The 17616-nt window shown below is 35.6% G+C and overlaps 1 protein-coding gene across 1 annotated transcript in view; it reads right to left on the bottom strand.

The window, feature by feature from the left end:
* Positions 1-200: 200 nt before the first annotated feature.
* Positions 201-17616, bottom strand: part of LOC124368971 (clavesin-2-like) — a 33308-nt gene continuing 15892 nt past the window's right edge. Inside the window, exons 2-6 of the mRNA XM_046826555.1 lie at positions 10161-10343; positions 9323-9482; positions 3878-4038; positions 2690-2785; positions 201-320 (exon numbers count right to left, since the gene is read on the bottom strand). Of these exons, the coding sequence (XP_046682511.1) occupies positions 280-320; positions 2690-2785; positions 3878-4038; positions 9323-9482; positions 10161-10332 (630 nt within the window). The 5' untranslated portion in view covers positions 10333-10343 and the 3' untranslated portion in view covers positions 201-279. The remainder of the gene's footprint in view (positions 321-2689; positions 2786-3877; positions 4039-9322; positions 9483-10160; positions 10344-17616) is intronic.

Below are 17616 nucleotides of genomic sequence, written 5' to 3' on the forward strand. Positions count from 1 at the left end.
TGTGATGAAGGAGATAAGAATAATATTGTATTAGACAAAAAAATTAAGACCACATACGAAAAGACGAGCCCCGGGGGGATGAGGAGGGGCCCAAGGTCGGGGTTTGGCCCCCCCCATCTGAGTGAATGAAAGTCTCGGATCCTTGGACCCCAAATTTTGGTAACAATAGTTCAGTTTAAGAATATAACTATAACATAAATTACCATCACTCTGTTCTTCAATTTTTCATTGAGTAAAGCGGTGAAGAAGTCAAATACTTTGTTAGCATATGTGGGAACATTAATGAAGTGTGTCGACTTGTGTCTCATTGGTGTGGAATTCTGAAAAAAAACAACACTACTGTAGTATGAGAAGAGAAATAATTTATTATCTCTTTAACGTATTTTTTTATGGAAACATCTTAATTTTTCCATTCAAAAAATTGTAAAAAAGGTTAAATAAATGTTATATTTATACAAAATAATACAGGATACCAATTCATGCTCATCGCCCTGTGAAACTCTATTTACCTGTAGAGTTATAATAACCTTATATATGATCTGTAATTTTCAAATTAACATAGAAATAGAAACATTTTTTATTTCCAAAAACATATACACATAGATATTACATTTATTTACATTTGATAAATAGTAAATTACCCTTTTACTATACTTACTAAGTGGCGATCAAATAAAACAATTTAATTTTAAGTATAGTATTTGGATAATATTATTTATATAATTTAAGTAAACTATTTATTACATATTAATATATATTCTAAATGGAAATTAGCCTACATGGGCAAGCAGCCTGTGCGTAGGCTAGAGTTGTACTAAAAAGTGTATGTTATCTAGATGTCGAAAAAAAAGTGTTACTGTTACGTGTCAGTGTGTTTTAAGGCATAAAATGTAGAAATGTAGTTGTGTGATGAAGGAGATAAGAGATAATATTGTATTAGACAAAAAGAATTAAGACCACATACGATATGACGAGCGCCGGGGGATGAGGAGGGGTCAAGGTCAGGTTGGTCCCCAGTCTGAGTGAATGAAAGTCTCGGATCCTTGGACTCCAATTTGTAACAATAGTTCTGTGACATTCTTTTTAAATTTTGTAATACTACCTGATTCAAATAAATTTAAATGCTGAAATTTGTTACATATGTATCTAAATAGAATATGTGAAATATAGTAAGAATTGGTTTTTGAAAAGGATTTATCTAATCTAATTACATTAATACCAACATGTTCTGAATATCTTGTTTGGTAAGAGTGCACAATTTCTGGTAATATTGTATTAGCATTTTTGTAGATGTGAATTAGTAAATTTTTTATATATAACTGTCGTAGTGAAAGTAGGGAGGATTCCTGAAAGAGAGACTCAGTTGGATAACGCACATTTTTCCTCAACCCTGCCTTTAGTATACTCTTTTGCGTAATGAAAAGAGGTTCGAGAAGCGTTTTACACGCACCGCCCCACGCAATGTTACCGAAGGAAAGAAGTGACTGAACGTAAGCATAATATGCTAATTTTATCTTGTTTCCGTCTAAAATTTCACTTAGTTTCCTAAATGCATAAATATACTTTCTAATTTTGTTAAGGACATAATCAACGTGCTCAGACCATTTTAAGCGAGAGTCAAAAACAACTCCTAGGTATTTATAGCGTTTTACGAGCTCTATTTCTTTGCACCCACATGTCGAATTGGAGTAACTACCGCACTGATGAATTATTAGATCTGTCAAATTATATTCTGTACTAGAATGCAAAGAAATAGGCATAAATTTTGTTTTGGAAATATTCAATGAAAGAATATTTTGGTCAAACCATTTTTTTAACGTCTTTAAGTCACTCATTGCATTTAATTTAACATCTCGCCAGTTTTTTTCCTGAAATGAAAATCAAACTGTCGTCGGCAAACAAATAAAGCTTCCCAAATAAATTAATTCTGGAAATATTATTGATATAAATCAAAAATAAAACTGGTCCTAACGTACTGCCCTGGATTACCCCGTAATCGACAGTTTGTTCGTCACTATTATGTCCACAGATTGAAACCACTTGACGCCTTTCTTTGAAATAACTACTAAACCAAGCCAAAGCAGTGCCGCGGACGCCTATAGCTACTAATTTGTCCAATAAAATACTGCGATCAATTGAGTTGAACGCATTTTTCAGGTCTAAGAATATGAGCATGCATCTATTGTTTTTAGATAGATTGGTATTTAAATCTTTATTTATGTCAAATAAAGCATCATTTATACATTTGTCCCGCCTAAATCCATACTGATTTTCACTTAAAATGTTATTGTTTTCCAAGTAAGATACTAGCTGACCTTTAACTATTCGTTCTAGTACTTTAGAGAACACGCTTAGCAAAGAGATTGGACATATAATTATTTTTATAATGTTAGTAGTAATGATGTACAGTATTCTCCAACTTTATGCTTTTAAAATATTAAAAAATATAATTGAAAACACAATTACAGTTTTTAAATATTTGTGCAAGCCATTCAAAAAATGTTTATAATATTACATGTACATGATAAATTATGTATTATAAAAACACTGCTAAGTGAACTTAGAAATTGTGTAATTTTTAGTATGAATTAATTAAAAATATTTTGTCATAACTTTATAAAATTATTAATTACTAATACTTTCAATATTGAGAAGAAGAAAATAAGATTGGGTGAAGGAAGCACAGTACCTGAATGCAGCGGAAGCATGTGCCTGATGTCGTTGAGAGACCAGAGGCTGATGTGACCCATCGTCAGACCTGACTCGTCATTGACATGACTGTACCCTAGAACATCACTGCATGACGTAGGTGCACATTTTATTTGTTTTTTTTTTCATTGATATTATGCATCTTTTGTAAGAACCAATACAACTGTATGGTAATAATTGAACTTACTGTTTGTTTAAATAAATTAAAAAGGGCTTAAATTAAACTAATTAATAATAATTTGATTTTAATGAAAGTAAACCTTATTTTGAATAAACTTATGTTACAAATCAAACAGTGGGTAATAAAACAGTGTAAAATTTAACTATGAAAACTTTCAAATATCTGAACTAGAATTAATTATAAATAGTAATATTTTATTACAAGAGTATCCTGGGCATCTATTGAGTTGTCCTGATGTATCATAATCAGTTTTTCCTGAATCCAGAGTAGATTCAACTGGAAAATATAAAAAAGGCAGAAGTGACAATCTTTTTGGGGATAGAAACACTCAGTGTGTTAACTAGATCTGCCATAGATTAAGATCGCCAGTTATTTCTGTATACTGAATGAATACGTTAAGCAAATTAGTTTAAGAGTTTGAATGCTGCAATATTCAACATTCTAGATATCAAAGTAGGTACATTTCTGTAATAAATTGAGTAACAAATACTGCTGTTCTAATTCACATTTTTTATTTTGAGTTTACATATTTTATATTGTTAAGATTAAATTTCACATTGTTTACTATAGATATAAAGTTATATAAAATAATGGTAGCCTTGATTAGAAATATTATTAGTTTTTTATTTAGAAAATAAATAGATTTTTAATTTTAGGAAATATAAGTGTTTGTGAATATTAAAGCCATTATTTAAAGAAATGTTTAGGCCACATTTCAAGTATAATATATTGTTCATTTTTTAATAAGCTAAAATAGATAAACAGATACTTAATGCGGTTTGCTTTAATACTGACTAAAGAAATTCAGCCATTACATATCCCTCTCTAGAATTTATTGCCTATTATAATAAGGAGTCACACCTAAGGTATTTTTCAAAAGACAAACCTTAGGAAAATATTAATGTAAAATGATTGTAACATCTAAGGGATTGGAAAGAGATTGAACAATAAATTATGAATATTTATGAGCACTGTAATATTGCAAACCTGTAATTTGATTCTCTTCATCATCCATGAGACTCTCCACAACAATACTGTGAACTCTGGCCATCTGAGCGGAGGTGTACTTGTAGGGATCAAATTTGGCAGCACAAGAGAAAATCACCTTGCGACCCTCGCTGTCTCTCTCTGGCAACGGCACCAAATACCTGAAAAGGTAGACCTTCAATTATCTTTTTTCATTAACCATAAGACTCTCTGTCAACAATATCGTGGGCTATGACTATCTTAGTGGATGTCAAACTATAGGTATCAAATGTGGCAAGAGATCTGCTTGTGACCCCGGCCATCTCTATCTGACAGCAGTATCAAACACCTGGATCTCCAGACTCCTCAGCACCTTATCTCCCCTTCACTTTTACTGAAGATGAAGCCAATTCTCGTATTTTATCCTCTGCATACCATTTCATAACAATACTGGTCAATTACTACTTGATGACTGCAAGGTTTTAAAAGTGTACCTTCTTTGTTTGTTTGTGTGCATAGATTTATTATAAGAGCTTTAGTTCTCAAAGATTATTTCTCGTTGGGTGTCTTATGGTTTCATAAAGGAACAATGTTGAAATAGATGATAGACAAAGATTCTTTATTAACATGTTCATTGAGAAAAGTTTCAGCGTCATAGTAAGTAATACAAGTATGTTTCACACAATACAATGTTTTGTAATGATACAAAAGGTTACATTGCAAAATTCAAATGCCAAATGCTTTTTGAAAAAATTCTTCTATGGAGTAGAATGGGCGGTCAGCAAGCCATTTGTGTAGTGCCGGTTTGGGTTTCTTCTCTCCTTTCTCTCTCAGCTATGATGGCAGGTGGATGTGAAGGTTCCTCACTATGTATGTGGGCTTCTTTTCGAACTGTCACATACATAGGTCGAACAACAACTGTCGATGTGCTGGAAGGTCATACAAAGTAGTGTCTCTGTGGTTGTAGTTGATGAACTTCACCCCACTTTGGTAGACACTCTTTTACTGCGTGCATTACAGTTTCTTGAATGTATAGTGATATGATAGTGGGGATCTTATGGGTTTTAAAGACTTCTCTACAGCTGTTAAGTGGACAGCGAGTTTTTGTTTTTTTTTTTTAGTACCCTTTGAATCTAATTAGCTGAGGTTCTTCCCCATGCTACTAAACTGTATCTCATGTGAGCCTCAAAGCAAAATAAGCAGCTATTGTAGTTGTTTCCTTAGTAGAAGCTTTGATGTTTTTGATAGCAAAGAGGCTGAAACTCAATTTTGTACAGAGTATGTCTACATGAGAAGTCCAGTATAGGTTTTTATCAAGAGTTATGCCCAAAAACTATGTCAGATTTTCAGTTGAGGTTTCACTAAATACCAAGGTTGTGTCGTCAGCATACATCAAGGTCAAGCATGCATCTCCAATGTATTGAGGCGTCTTACAGGTAGGAGAGTGGATTTTACATAATTAAATATTCCATTTTCCGTTTTTCTCAGCTCAACCAGTTTTTTTGTCCTTTCAGGTAACTTTGGAACCAACTTTGATCTTGCTATTCCCAAGTTTTCTAGTTTCCGGACGATGAGATCATGGCTGAGACAGTCAAAAGCTTTACTAAAGTCTAGGTATATTCCAGTTGTTAAACTCCCTTTTTCAATACTATCTATAAGAGACTCTACCATTTTGATTATTGCAGTGGTGGTGGACCTGCCTTTAGTAAAGCGATGTTGATAGTTTGTCAGTAAATTATGCTCTGCACAGCGGTCCAGTAAGTCTTCTGAGAATGATCATTTCTCACAGTTTTGAGAAGTAGATACAAGAGAGATAGGTCTATAATTACTGAAGTCTAATTAGCTTCCATTTTTATATTTCCAATACACATTTTCTAGTTTTAGGGCTGAAGGAAATTTACCATCTCTAAAAGACTTATTCAATATGTTGACGAGGGGCAGTGCAAGTTCTTCAGAGCAAAATTTTGGAATTTTTGAAGAAATTTCATCTAAACCAGATGAGTTTTTTATTTGAGGTTGTTAATGATTGTTCTGACTTCATTTTCATTTGTTTCTCGAAGTGTACAAGCTGTTGAAGTGCTGGCTATACAGGTGGTGAAATAGTCCTTAGATCCCATTGTTTTCTGCTATGTGTACAAAGTGAGAGTTTAGATGGTCTCTTACTTACTCTACAGAGCTGTTGATTATTTTTCCATTAACTTCCAGCTTTATTTTGTTCATTGATTTTTCTTTCTTGAACCACGTTGTGTTTTTGATTTTCCACATAGGTTTGGATTTATTGTTAGCATGGGCGATATGGTCAGAAGTTGCTTGTTTTCTGAGGAGTTTCAGTCGTAGGTTTTTTTAAAATTAGTTACATAGTTATTGATTCTTCCTTGTCATCAATAGATCCTGTCCACTTAATATTTATGAAGGGCTGCCAGGTATCTGTATTTTAATTTATCAGCTTCATGATCAGCAAAGTATTTGAGTTTTAGTTTTTGGCACGTTTTTATTTACTCTGTGGGCATGCTGTATCCATGGAAAATCTTATAGTACTGCTTAGTCTTTCAAAAGCTTCATCAGCATCTTCAGTATGTACATTTTTTTTTGACCAGTTCTTTTCACCGAGTATGCATTCCAGCTCTTGAAGATTTTTTCTTCTGAGGCAGTGACCCATTCTGAGTGGATTACTCTATATTACAGCAAAGTTGACCTCACAGCTTTGGGCAGTAAGGTCTGAGATGCCAGCTTGGATAACCTCTGTGTCAAGCTTCTCAACGTCCATATTAGAGCAAATCCAGTCGATAGAGGATTTTGTATCAGGGGTATTTCTACGAGTTGTTGGGAGTTGTATCCTACTGTTGTTATGAGAGGCCAGAATCTCACTTAATAAAATACTTCTTCTGTCAGGATTTAAAATGCCAACATTTATGTCCCTCATTATGACCAGAGGATAGTTGTCTGCTTTTGTGCCAATGATTATATTGGACAGTATGTCTAGCGCTGACTTAAAATCTCCATTGGGGGTATCTGTATATACCTAGAATGTGGATAACTGTTTTTTAAGCCTGACTTTGATCAATGCAGCCTTAAGTGTAAACTCTCTGCATAACTGCATAACTGGACAACACTAAGTTCTTCTGTGTGTTTCTCAAGGTTTTTGTCAACATATATAGCAACTCCACCCTTCCTATGTTTTGTTCTGCAGAAGTAGACCTTAAGACAGTATCCTGTGGTTTTGATTGTGTTTTCTATTTGGTAATATTTAATACCATGCTCTGTCAGAATCAAGATGTTTGACTTCTCTATCTCAACTAGATGTCGAAGTCTATAAATTTTATTTGAAATTTCTTGTGTATTTTGATGCAGCATGAGAAGATTTGATGGAGTATTTTTTGTGTGTGATAATCCTAGGTCTCTGTGCTGCGCTACACTAATATTTTGTTCCAAAATATTTTTCTTTTGTATTTTCTCTTTTTTGTTGATTCTGTTTTAAAAAAGGAAAATTTGAGTGGATAAATTAGTAAGTTCATTTAATGGTAAAAATTATCCTGCAATGTTGCTGGAGTCACTGTCATAATCAGTGCTGGACAGTTTTTTTAGTCGGAGTTAGACTGATTCTCCTAGTTATTGTGTAAGTATGCAGTTTTTTAGTCAGAGTTTGACTGATTCTCCCAAGTATTGCTTGTGTGTGCAGTTTTTTTGACAGAGTTTGTCCAATTCTCCCTGTTGTGCTTTGGTCCAGAGTTTTATTGTCAGAACTCAACTGGTTTTTCCTAGACTGATTTTGGTCAGGTGTGGTTATTTTATTGACTAAATTTTTATTTAAAAATTCTTCAATGCTTTCATTCTTATCTCGGAGTTTAGCAGAAATAGGAGGTAGTTTGTCAGTGTTATTAGGGATCATGGGCATTGATTGCTTATTGGCTTTAGGGATCTGTTGAGGACATATACTGGTGACATAGGTACATGGCTGTATTGATTGTGGGGCTGTGTTTTGAGGTTTTCATCTTTTGAACTTGCAGGGAAACACTAAATTTGTTTTGTGTTTACTTGGCGCTATTTGATCCCTTGAGAGGTTCTTTAAGAGGAGTACAGCATACAGGTAGGATTCCTTGTTTTCCCATTGTTTTTTACTGATGTTTTGTTCTCGTTGCCTGTCTGATTTTTCACCTGTGCTTCCAAAAGTTTGAGATTTTCTTCGAATAAATTCTGATTTTTCCATACAAGTCTTATTTCTATGATAAGAAAAGGAAGAGTTGAATTTATTGAATTATTGATACGTTCTGTTTGGGTTTCAGTGTTTTTCATAAACTTTTTCTTCTTTGTGACTCACATTTTTCTCCACTATAGAGTTTTCTTTTTTCTGTCAAGTTCATTTATTTTTAATTTGTATTCATTGAGGTTATGCTTACTTTATGTCATGGTCTCAAAAATATTTTACATCTTGTGAACATTTTCTTTTTCCCTAACTGTTAGTGTTTCCAGTTAAGCACTTTTTTTTAAGTTTTCCATGGTGGTAATATATTTTTCTTCCAAGCTTTCTAATTCTTACATTTTGGCCAACTTACTGCTTAGTTTGTTATTTTGTGATTTTAAAAAAAAATTGTTCTTATCCAACAATGTAGAACCAATTTTAGTCACCAGTATTTTCTGGGTTGAGTTCCATAATACTTTGTTCAAGTTCTTGGATTGAAGAGTTAGGGGTATTTATTTCTATTTGTACATGGGGCTGCATTATTGGGCCACGGGAACTAGAACATTAGGGCTCCTTGTTACAGAACTAGACAATTCCTCAACTCCATAACAAACAACACTAAACTTTAATATACAAATTTTATACTTATTGTATTAAAAATATCATAAAGATAATAGAGAGCCTGTCTTGACCATACAATTGTACTACTCTAGTAGTATAATTAATTATGTTAATTGTATAACATAAAATGACTGCTTGTACAAAGAATTCTTGTCAACATAATTAAGAGATATTTTTATTTAGGTTCAGAAAATAAATGAATTGATGATGTTTGCATGTAAAACATTCAAATTCATAAGTAACATTGTGGTCCAAGGATGACTAAAGATTTATAATCTTTTAAAGTGATATTTAAAACTATTAAACTTATCTCATATTTTAAATGTTTTCTAATTGTTATTGTATTACTGCTAACTTAGAATTGACAGAATCCCCCAAAATAGTCATATGAATCTAATTATAAAAAAAACATAATTACATGAAAGCATGTAGTCATACTGTTCAAATGCAGCTCATTCACTGCCAGAACCACAAATTATGTAATATATTCAAAGTATTAAACAGGCTCTGCACATTATAAATTGTTGGAGATTTTTCCAAACAAGAAAATGATAGTAGGAAATGGGTTAACCCACAGACCCTAGGGGTGATCTTCCTTACAGAACTCCTTGAATCTAGAAATAATCCAAATTGAAGGGAAACAATTTATAAATAATGATACAGACCCACTGTCAAGGATATCCTGGATAGCAGGGTCCAATACATCTAGCTTCTGGAACCAGTGAGGATAGAGTTCTCTTACAGTCAGGTACTTTTCCAGCATCTCTTGGGCCAATGGCAGATAGAACTTCTTGGTCCTCAGGAACCTTAGCAGGAATGGAGCATCTGCAAAATAGATCCACATCCAAATACTCGTATGTCAGAAGGTCAATCTTGAAATATTCCACACTTCCATTATCTTTGTTCTTATAAAAACCTCCAAAGAAATAGAAACTATAATTAGATTAATTATATTTTGATTTGGTTTGAAGTTATTTACTTCATAATAATCAATAAAATCCAAAACATTTTGAGCATAAAGGTTATGTCAGAACCTTTTTTTTACTTATATCACAAACATCTTAAGTTTATTAGATTAGTTACTTTTATTATTGAATAACAAATATTGTTGGAACTTTCATTGTTGAATATACATATTTGTATTGGTTTGTTTAATGTATTCAATTAACTAATTATTAATTAGTCAATAATTAGTTTAATTTGATTAATTAGTTTAACTGATTAATAATTGGTTAGCTGGATAGGGAAAATTCTCATACGTGACTCGTGCATAAATAATTAATTATAAGATTTATAGACTAATGGCATGTTACGTCATGTCAGTTATTCTTCTATACAAGTTTGACAACAGCATTAATTTTGTACTATAAAAAAATTAAAACTGGGAACATAATCAAGAATTGATGAATTTGGAAAACATCATAGAAGGTTAGGACACGATTATTTTATTACTACAATTAAGACACGAATCACACAGACGGCCAAAAGGAATCAAGGACGAACCTTTTCGGCAGTTATGTATATCAGGGTGCATGTCTATCCATTGTCTCATCTGTGTAAGGGCTTGTCTCCTCGTAATGTCGTCCTCCCGCAGTTCTGTCTGGGCCGTCATCTGGAGCTCAGGCCCGAGGGTGCACTCGTAGTTCTCGCCCTCGCTCTCGTACCCGCACCCCATCTCACTCGGTTCTATCAACAGCACAATGTTGTACATGTCAAGTGTACACTTGGGAGGTATCACTTGCGATCGGTACATCAAAACCATGTCTCATCACAACGTCTCAATATGAATGTAGGCTACAATGATTAGTTAGAGCTTAATGCATGTTCAATATCTATTTAGATGTAGATAGATTAGCGTACCTCCAGAATATAATTAGATACCACCGGATGTAAAGTCAAGACCTACATCTTTGGTAAACCATGTTACCATTGTTATTGGTGGCTAGTTGTTCCTCAGCCTCATTAAAAAAAAAAAAAAAAAAAAAAAAAAAACAAATAAGCTAATAAAAGAATGTGCTTCTAGAGCATAATAAAAGAATCAAACGTATAACGGATACCGTATGCACTCAGGCTAGGAGCTTTATAGTTTATCTCAAATTGTCCTAGTCTTTAGTATTGTGCATGGAGTGTCTTTATATGTTATCTATGACAAATTAGTCACTGGGACCGATGTGGTTCCCGAGACCATTTGGTAGATTTGAAAAGATTAAAACTAGAGATGATTTATAGATTATACATTTTACTCAGCAATATTATATCATCTTCTTTATGTACCAACTGTTTGTCGTGTTCAACCAATATATATATATATATATATATATATATATATATATATATATATATATATATATATATATATATAAAGTTGAGTTTAAATCTAGGCCTAGTAAATATGAGTTTAAATTTTTAGGAGATTTACTGGTCATAGCTACTTACTGTCTGCTTGTCTACAAATTTTGACCTGTTAATAGTTCTATCCAAAATGTTTGATTAAAAAATAACTGTCCCGTCTTTGGCAAAGTTTGGTTTGATTATGAACGTTTTGTTAATCACGTGACTTGTGTAACAGCTGTAGTTGTGGCTCGGACAGGTGACGCAAGTTGACCCCAGCTAAGACCGGTTGTTGGGAAACATCAGGCTAGTAGATCGTTCCCTCGTGCTCTCAGGTGACGAAACCTGCTACCTGCCTGGGCCGCACTCAGTTAGCGTTCGTCAGCAACCTTCAAGCCAGAGCCTGCTGAATGTTGATGAAGGTCAAGGAACCTTTGTTCCTGGCAGGGCTTCTCCTTGTTGTAGTCAGTTCTGTTATACAGAGGACTAGGAAATACATTCAAAACTTATATTTGCTGCGCATACCATTCTTTAAAAACACACAAAGACCACCTAAAATTATTTTTCCACTGCCAAACATTTATTAAATAATCGATCAGCTAGTGCATTTGAACATCAGCGCTGGAGCTAAATTCATTCTTAAAATCTTGGTATCTTTTCAAATAATGCGTTGATGATAAATTTTAAACAAACTACTAGGATAAATATAGTTTAGCATGAAGAAATTGACAAGTTTTATCTGTACGAAATTACAATAAAGGTCAATTGCTGTGTGTTTATTATTTAACACGTATGGCAATACTGTAAAAACATAGAATTCGAAGTCGTAGATGCTCTAAATAACAATTGATGGAGGCCAAAACCAAACTTATTCTAAATCCCAGAACCGATTAAACACTACACACTACTACTCAACTGTGTGTGGTATTTATGTACTTTAATTTTGCTGTACTATAAAAATTGTTTATTTGCGTTTCTACACACTTTTTGATGGTGAATATCTTCGTCTTACATGTTTATACACTTTGTCTAACTCAACTACTAATGAATGACTTGAAGACTCGACGTTACAATAACACAGAACATTGTAGGTATTATGACATCAAGTGGGAACAACCAGTTTCGCTACAAAAGTCCGTATTCGGGTTTACACATCAGAGGTCACAACCGGTCATCAAACTCGCGGCTTAGATCCGACTGGCACGAACAAGGTGAACCGTTTCATAGATGTGGAGAACCAGTCGTCAGTCCTTGAGAGTTAGCTCTCATTTTCTAATATGCAAATACTTTAAACTAATAGGTATTACAGACATTACTTGTGATAAGTAGTGTACAGATTGGACCAAACCTTCGCCCTTTGCATACTATACGTGATATTATGACGTTTAAATTCTACCCGAGTCTGTAGTTTTTAAAATCTCAATTATCTTTCATATAGAGTTTTAACACAACTACTCGCTTGAATCTTTTTAAGAGGCTTTTTTAATTACCTAAAACAAATATTACGTGGATAAAACATCAAACGTGGGTTTTAACCTATATCAGCCCAGATAATAAAGTAAAAAAATGAACTTTCTATGCGAAAAGTCAACACGTCACTGTGTCGATATGGCTTCTCTAGACTGTTACGGGCTAAAAATTGATATACTAGCTAGTTTAACTCGTATAAAATTAAGATAATACAGCTAGAAGGAAATCTCTGTGCGATGAGTCAAGTTTATTACATATTATATTTTATTATCAATTTTTTCACATTTATAATCTTGTAATAATAGCGTAAGCTTGACAAGAAAGTAGCCAGGAAAAAATTTTCAGAGAGGTCAAGACAACTGATATTTTTCCGTAGTGAACAGAGAATAAGGTCCCATTTTGTCCCTAAACAGTTCTAGACCCGTTGCTTTGTTGAGAACGATATTTCAGCAGTACATGTCAGTAATACTGAATTATTTAAATAATAATAATCGTGTACTAAAAATAGTAATGGAAAAATAGAACATCCGGACTCCTTGGTCTCTACGTTTCCCTCGCTGGATACGTCCTTGAAGTATGATAGTAACAACACTTCTAATTTCAAAATTTTCTGCAACCGTTTAGAGAAAAGAGTAAGAAAATATCTAGATAAGAAAATTATAAGTTTTAGTAAAAATATACTTTTAACTGTACGTTTTAGTAAATATTAAGTAAGCAGTGCTTGGTTAGTACTGTAATGCAGATATCAAAGACAAAGTTACTAGTAACTTTTCCTGTAAAGTTTAAAGACTGGTTGGTGTTGAAATAGGAAAAAATGATTTATTTCCATTTAAAGATATCTCTTATGTAGGAAGATAGTTCATAAATCTAAAATCACACCATTCCATGTTCCACATATAATAATTTGTGTGTTTTTTATATTAGATTTGGTAAACTATTATTTCAGAAATGAATTCTACTGTTTACACCTAGTTAATCCAGAAATATCACTATTGAACACATCATGGCATTAATTACCATTTCATATTACAATATTAACTACAACACTGTTATTAGATTTGCTGTATCGGATGATAAAATTAGTGACAAAGTATTGAAACACTGATAAAAGTAATTTATAGTTTTAATAATATTGAATAAAAGATAAACTAAAGTAGTTATTCCAAATAGATGGCTCAAGTGATTTCTTAATGTAGTTAAATAATTTACTGTTCAAAGTGAGTTCATACCACTATATTAAAATTAACATATGTTTGTACACAACGTCATGTTTCCGAAGACTATTATACTAAATTTGGCAACGCGGATGGGTTAAGGCAAGAGTAATAAGGGGTGAAAGTTTGTTTAACACGAATATATTTAGAAAACTGCGAGCAAACCCATATCCTGTTTACACTTTCCATCTCTACAGCAAGAACCGTGACGATCGTTTCTGGTCCGTACACCCGCATCGTGCAATCTACTGCTGTTCTGGAACTGCGAGCGTCTGGGAACCTTTGTCATATAAAGTGCCACATTTCACTACGAACAAACCCATATCCTGTTTTACACTTTCCATCTCTACAGCAAGAACCGTAACGATAGTTTATGGTCCGTACACCAGCATCGTGCAGTCTACTGCTGTTTTGAACTGCGAGCGTCTGGGAACCTTTGTCATATAAAGTGCCACATTTCACTACGAACAAAACCCCATATCCTGTTTACACTTTCCATCTCTACAGCAAGAACCGTAACGACAGTTTCTGCTCCATACACCAGCATCGTACAGTCTACTGCTGTTTTTGAACTGCGAGCGTCTGGGAACCTTTGTCATATAAAGTGCCACATTTCACTACGAACAAAACCCATAATCCTGTTTACACTTTCCATCTCTACAGCAAGAACCGTAACGATAGTTTCTGGTCCGTACACCAGCAATCGTGCAGTCTACTGCTGTTTTTGAACTGCGAGCGTCTGGGAACCTTTGTCATATAAAGTGCCACATTTCACTACGAACAAACCCATATCCCTGTTTACACTTTCCATCTCTACAGCAAGAACCGTAACGACAGTTTCTGCTCCATACACCAGCATCGTACAGTCTACTGCTGTTTTGAACTGCGAGCGTCTGGGAACCTTTGTCATATAAAGTGCCACATTTCACTACGAACAAACCCATATCCTGTTTACACTTTCCATCTCTACAGCAAGAACCGTAACGATAGTTTCTGGTCCGTACACCAGCATCGTGCAGTCTACTGCTGTTTTGAACTGCGAGCGTCTGGGAACCTTTGTCATATAAAGTGCCACATTTCACTACGAACAAACCCATATCCTGTTTACACCTTCCATCTCTACAGCAAGAACCGTAACGATAGTTTCTGGTCCGTACACCCGCATCGTGCAGTCTACTGCTGTTTTTGAACTGCGAGCGTCTGGGAACCTTTGTCATATAAAGTGCCACATTTCACTACGAACAAACCCATATCCTGTTTACACTTTCCATCTCTACAGCAAGAACCGTAACGACAGTTTCTGCTCCATACACCAGCATCGTACAGTCTACTGCTGTTTTGGAACTGCGAGCGTCTGGGAACCTTTTGTCATATAAAAGTGCAACATTTCACTACGAACAAACCCATATCCTGTTTACCACTTTCCATCTCTACAGCAAGAACCGTAACGATAGTTTCTGGTCCGTACACCCGCATCGTGCAGTCTACTGCTGTTTTGAACTGCGAGCGTCTGGGAACCTTTGTCATATAAAGTGCCACATTTCACTACGAACAAACCCATATCCTGTTTACACTTTCCATCTCTACAGCAAGAACCGTGGACGATAGTTTCTGGTCCGTACACCAGCATCGTGCAGTCTACTGCTGTTCTGGAACTGCGAGCGTCTGGGAAGCTTTGTCATATAAAGTGCCACATTTCACTACGAACAAACCCATATCCTGTTTACACTTTCCATCTCTACAGCAAGAACTGTAACGACAGTTTCTGCTCCATACAACCAGCAATCGTACAGTCTACTGCTGTTTTGAACTGCGAGAGCGTCTGGGAACCTTTGTCATATAAAGTGCCACATTTCACTACGAACAAACCCATATCCTGTTTACACTTTCCATCTCTACAGCAAGAACCGTAACGACAGTTTTCTGCTCCATACACCAGCATCGTACAGTCTACTGCTGTTTTGAACTGCGAGCGTCTGGGAACCTTTGTCATATAAAGTGCCACATTTCACTACGAACAAACCCATATCCTGTTTACACTTTCCATCTCTACAGCAAGAACCGTAACGATAGTTTTCTGGTCCGTACACCAGCATCGTGCAGTCTACTGCTGTTTTGAACTGCGAGCGTCTGGGAACCTTTGTCATATAAAGTGCCACATTTCACTACGAACAAACCCATATCCTGTTTACACTTTCCATCTCTACAGCAAGAACCGTAACGACAGTTTCTGCTCCATACACCAGCATCGTAAGTCTACTGCTGTTTTTGAACTGCGAGCGTCTGGGAACCTTTGTCATATAAAGTGCCACATTTCACTACGAACAAAACCCATATCCTGTTTACACTTTCCATCTCTACAGCAAGAACCGTAACGATAGTTTCTGGTCCGTACACCAGCATCCGTGCAGTCTACTGCTGTTTTGAACTGCGAGCGTCTGGGAACCTTTGTCATATAAAGTGCCCACATTTCACTACGAACAAACCCATATCCTGTTTACACCTTCCATCTCTACAGCAAGAACCGTAACATAAGTTTCTGGTCCGTACACCCAGCATCGTGCAGTCACTGCTGTTTTGAACTGCGAGCGTCTGGGAACCTTTGTCATATAAAAGTGCCACATTTCACTACGAACAAACCCATATCCTGTTTACACTTTCCATCTCTACAGCAAGAACCGTAACGACAGTTTCTGCTCCATACACCAGCATCGTACAGTCTACTGCTGTTTTGAACTGCGAGCGTCTGAGAACCTTTGTCATATAAAGTGCCACATTTCACTACGAACAAACCCATATCCTGTTTACACTTTCCATCTCTACAGCAAGAACCGTGACGATAGTTTCTGGTCCGTACACCCGCATCGTGCAGTCTACTGCTGTTCTTGAACTGCGAGCGTCTGGGAACCTTTGTCATATAAAGTGCCACATTTCACTACGAACAAACCCATATCCTGTTTACACTTTCCATCTCTACAGCAAGAACCGTGACGATAGTTTCTGGTCCGTACACCCGCATCGTGCAGTCTACTGCTGTTCTGGAACTGCGAGCGTCTGGGAACCTTTGTCATATAAAGTGCCACATTTCACTACGAACAAACCCATATCCTGTTTACACTTTCCATCTCTACAGCAAGAACTGTAACGACAGTTTCTGCTCCATACACCAGCATCGTACAGTCTACTGCTGTTTTGAACTGCGAGCGTCTGGGAACCTTTGTCATATAAAGTGCCACATTTCACTACGAACAAACCCATATCCTGTTTACACTTTCCATCTCTACAGCAAGAACCGTAACGACAGTTTCTGCTCCATACACCAGCATCGTACAGTCTACTGCTGTTTTGAACTGCGAGCGTCTGGGAACCTTTGTCATATAAAGTGCCACATTTCACTACGAACAAACCCATATCCTGTTTACACTTTCCATCTCTACAGCAAGAACCGTAACGATAGTTTCCGGTCCGTACACCAGCATCGTACAGTCTACTGCTGTTTTGAACTGCGAGCGTCTGGGAACCTTTGTCATATAAAGTGCCACATTTCACTAGGAACAAACCCATATCCTGTTTACACTTTCCATCTCTACAGCAAGAACCGTAACGACAGTTTCTGCTCCGTACACCAGCATCGTACAGTCTACTGCTGTTTTTGAACTGCGAGCGTCTGGGAACCTTTGTCATATAAAGTGCCACATTTCACTACGAACAAACCCATATCCTGTTTACACTTTCCATCTCTACAGCAAGAACCGTAACGATAGTTTCTGGTCCGTACACCAGCATCGTACAGTCTACTGCTGTTTTGAACTGCGAGCGTCTGGGAACATTTGTAATATAAAGTGCCACATTTCACTACGAACAAACCCATATCCTGTTTACACTTTCCATCTCTACAGCAAGAACCGTGACGATAGTTTCTGGTCCGAGTAACCTTTATTAAC

This window comes from Homalodisca vitripennis, chromosome 1, assembly GCF_021130785.1.
Source record: "Homalodisca vitripennis isolate AUS2020 chromosome 1, UT_GWSS_2.1, whole genome shotgun sequence".
NCBI classification, from domain to species: domain Eukaryota; kingdom Metazoa; phylum Arthropoda; class Insecta; order Hemiptera; family Cicadellidae; genus Homalodisca; species Homalodisca vitripennis.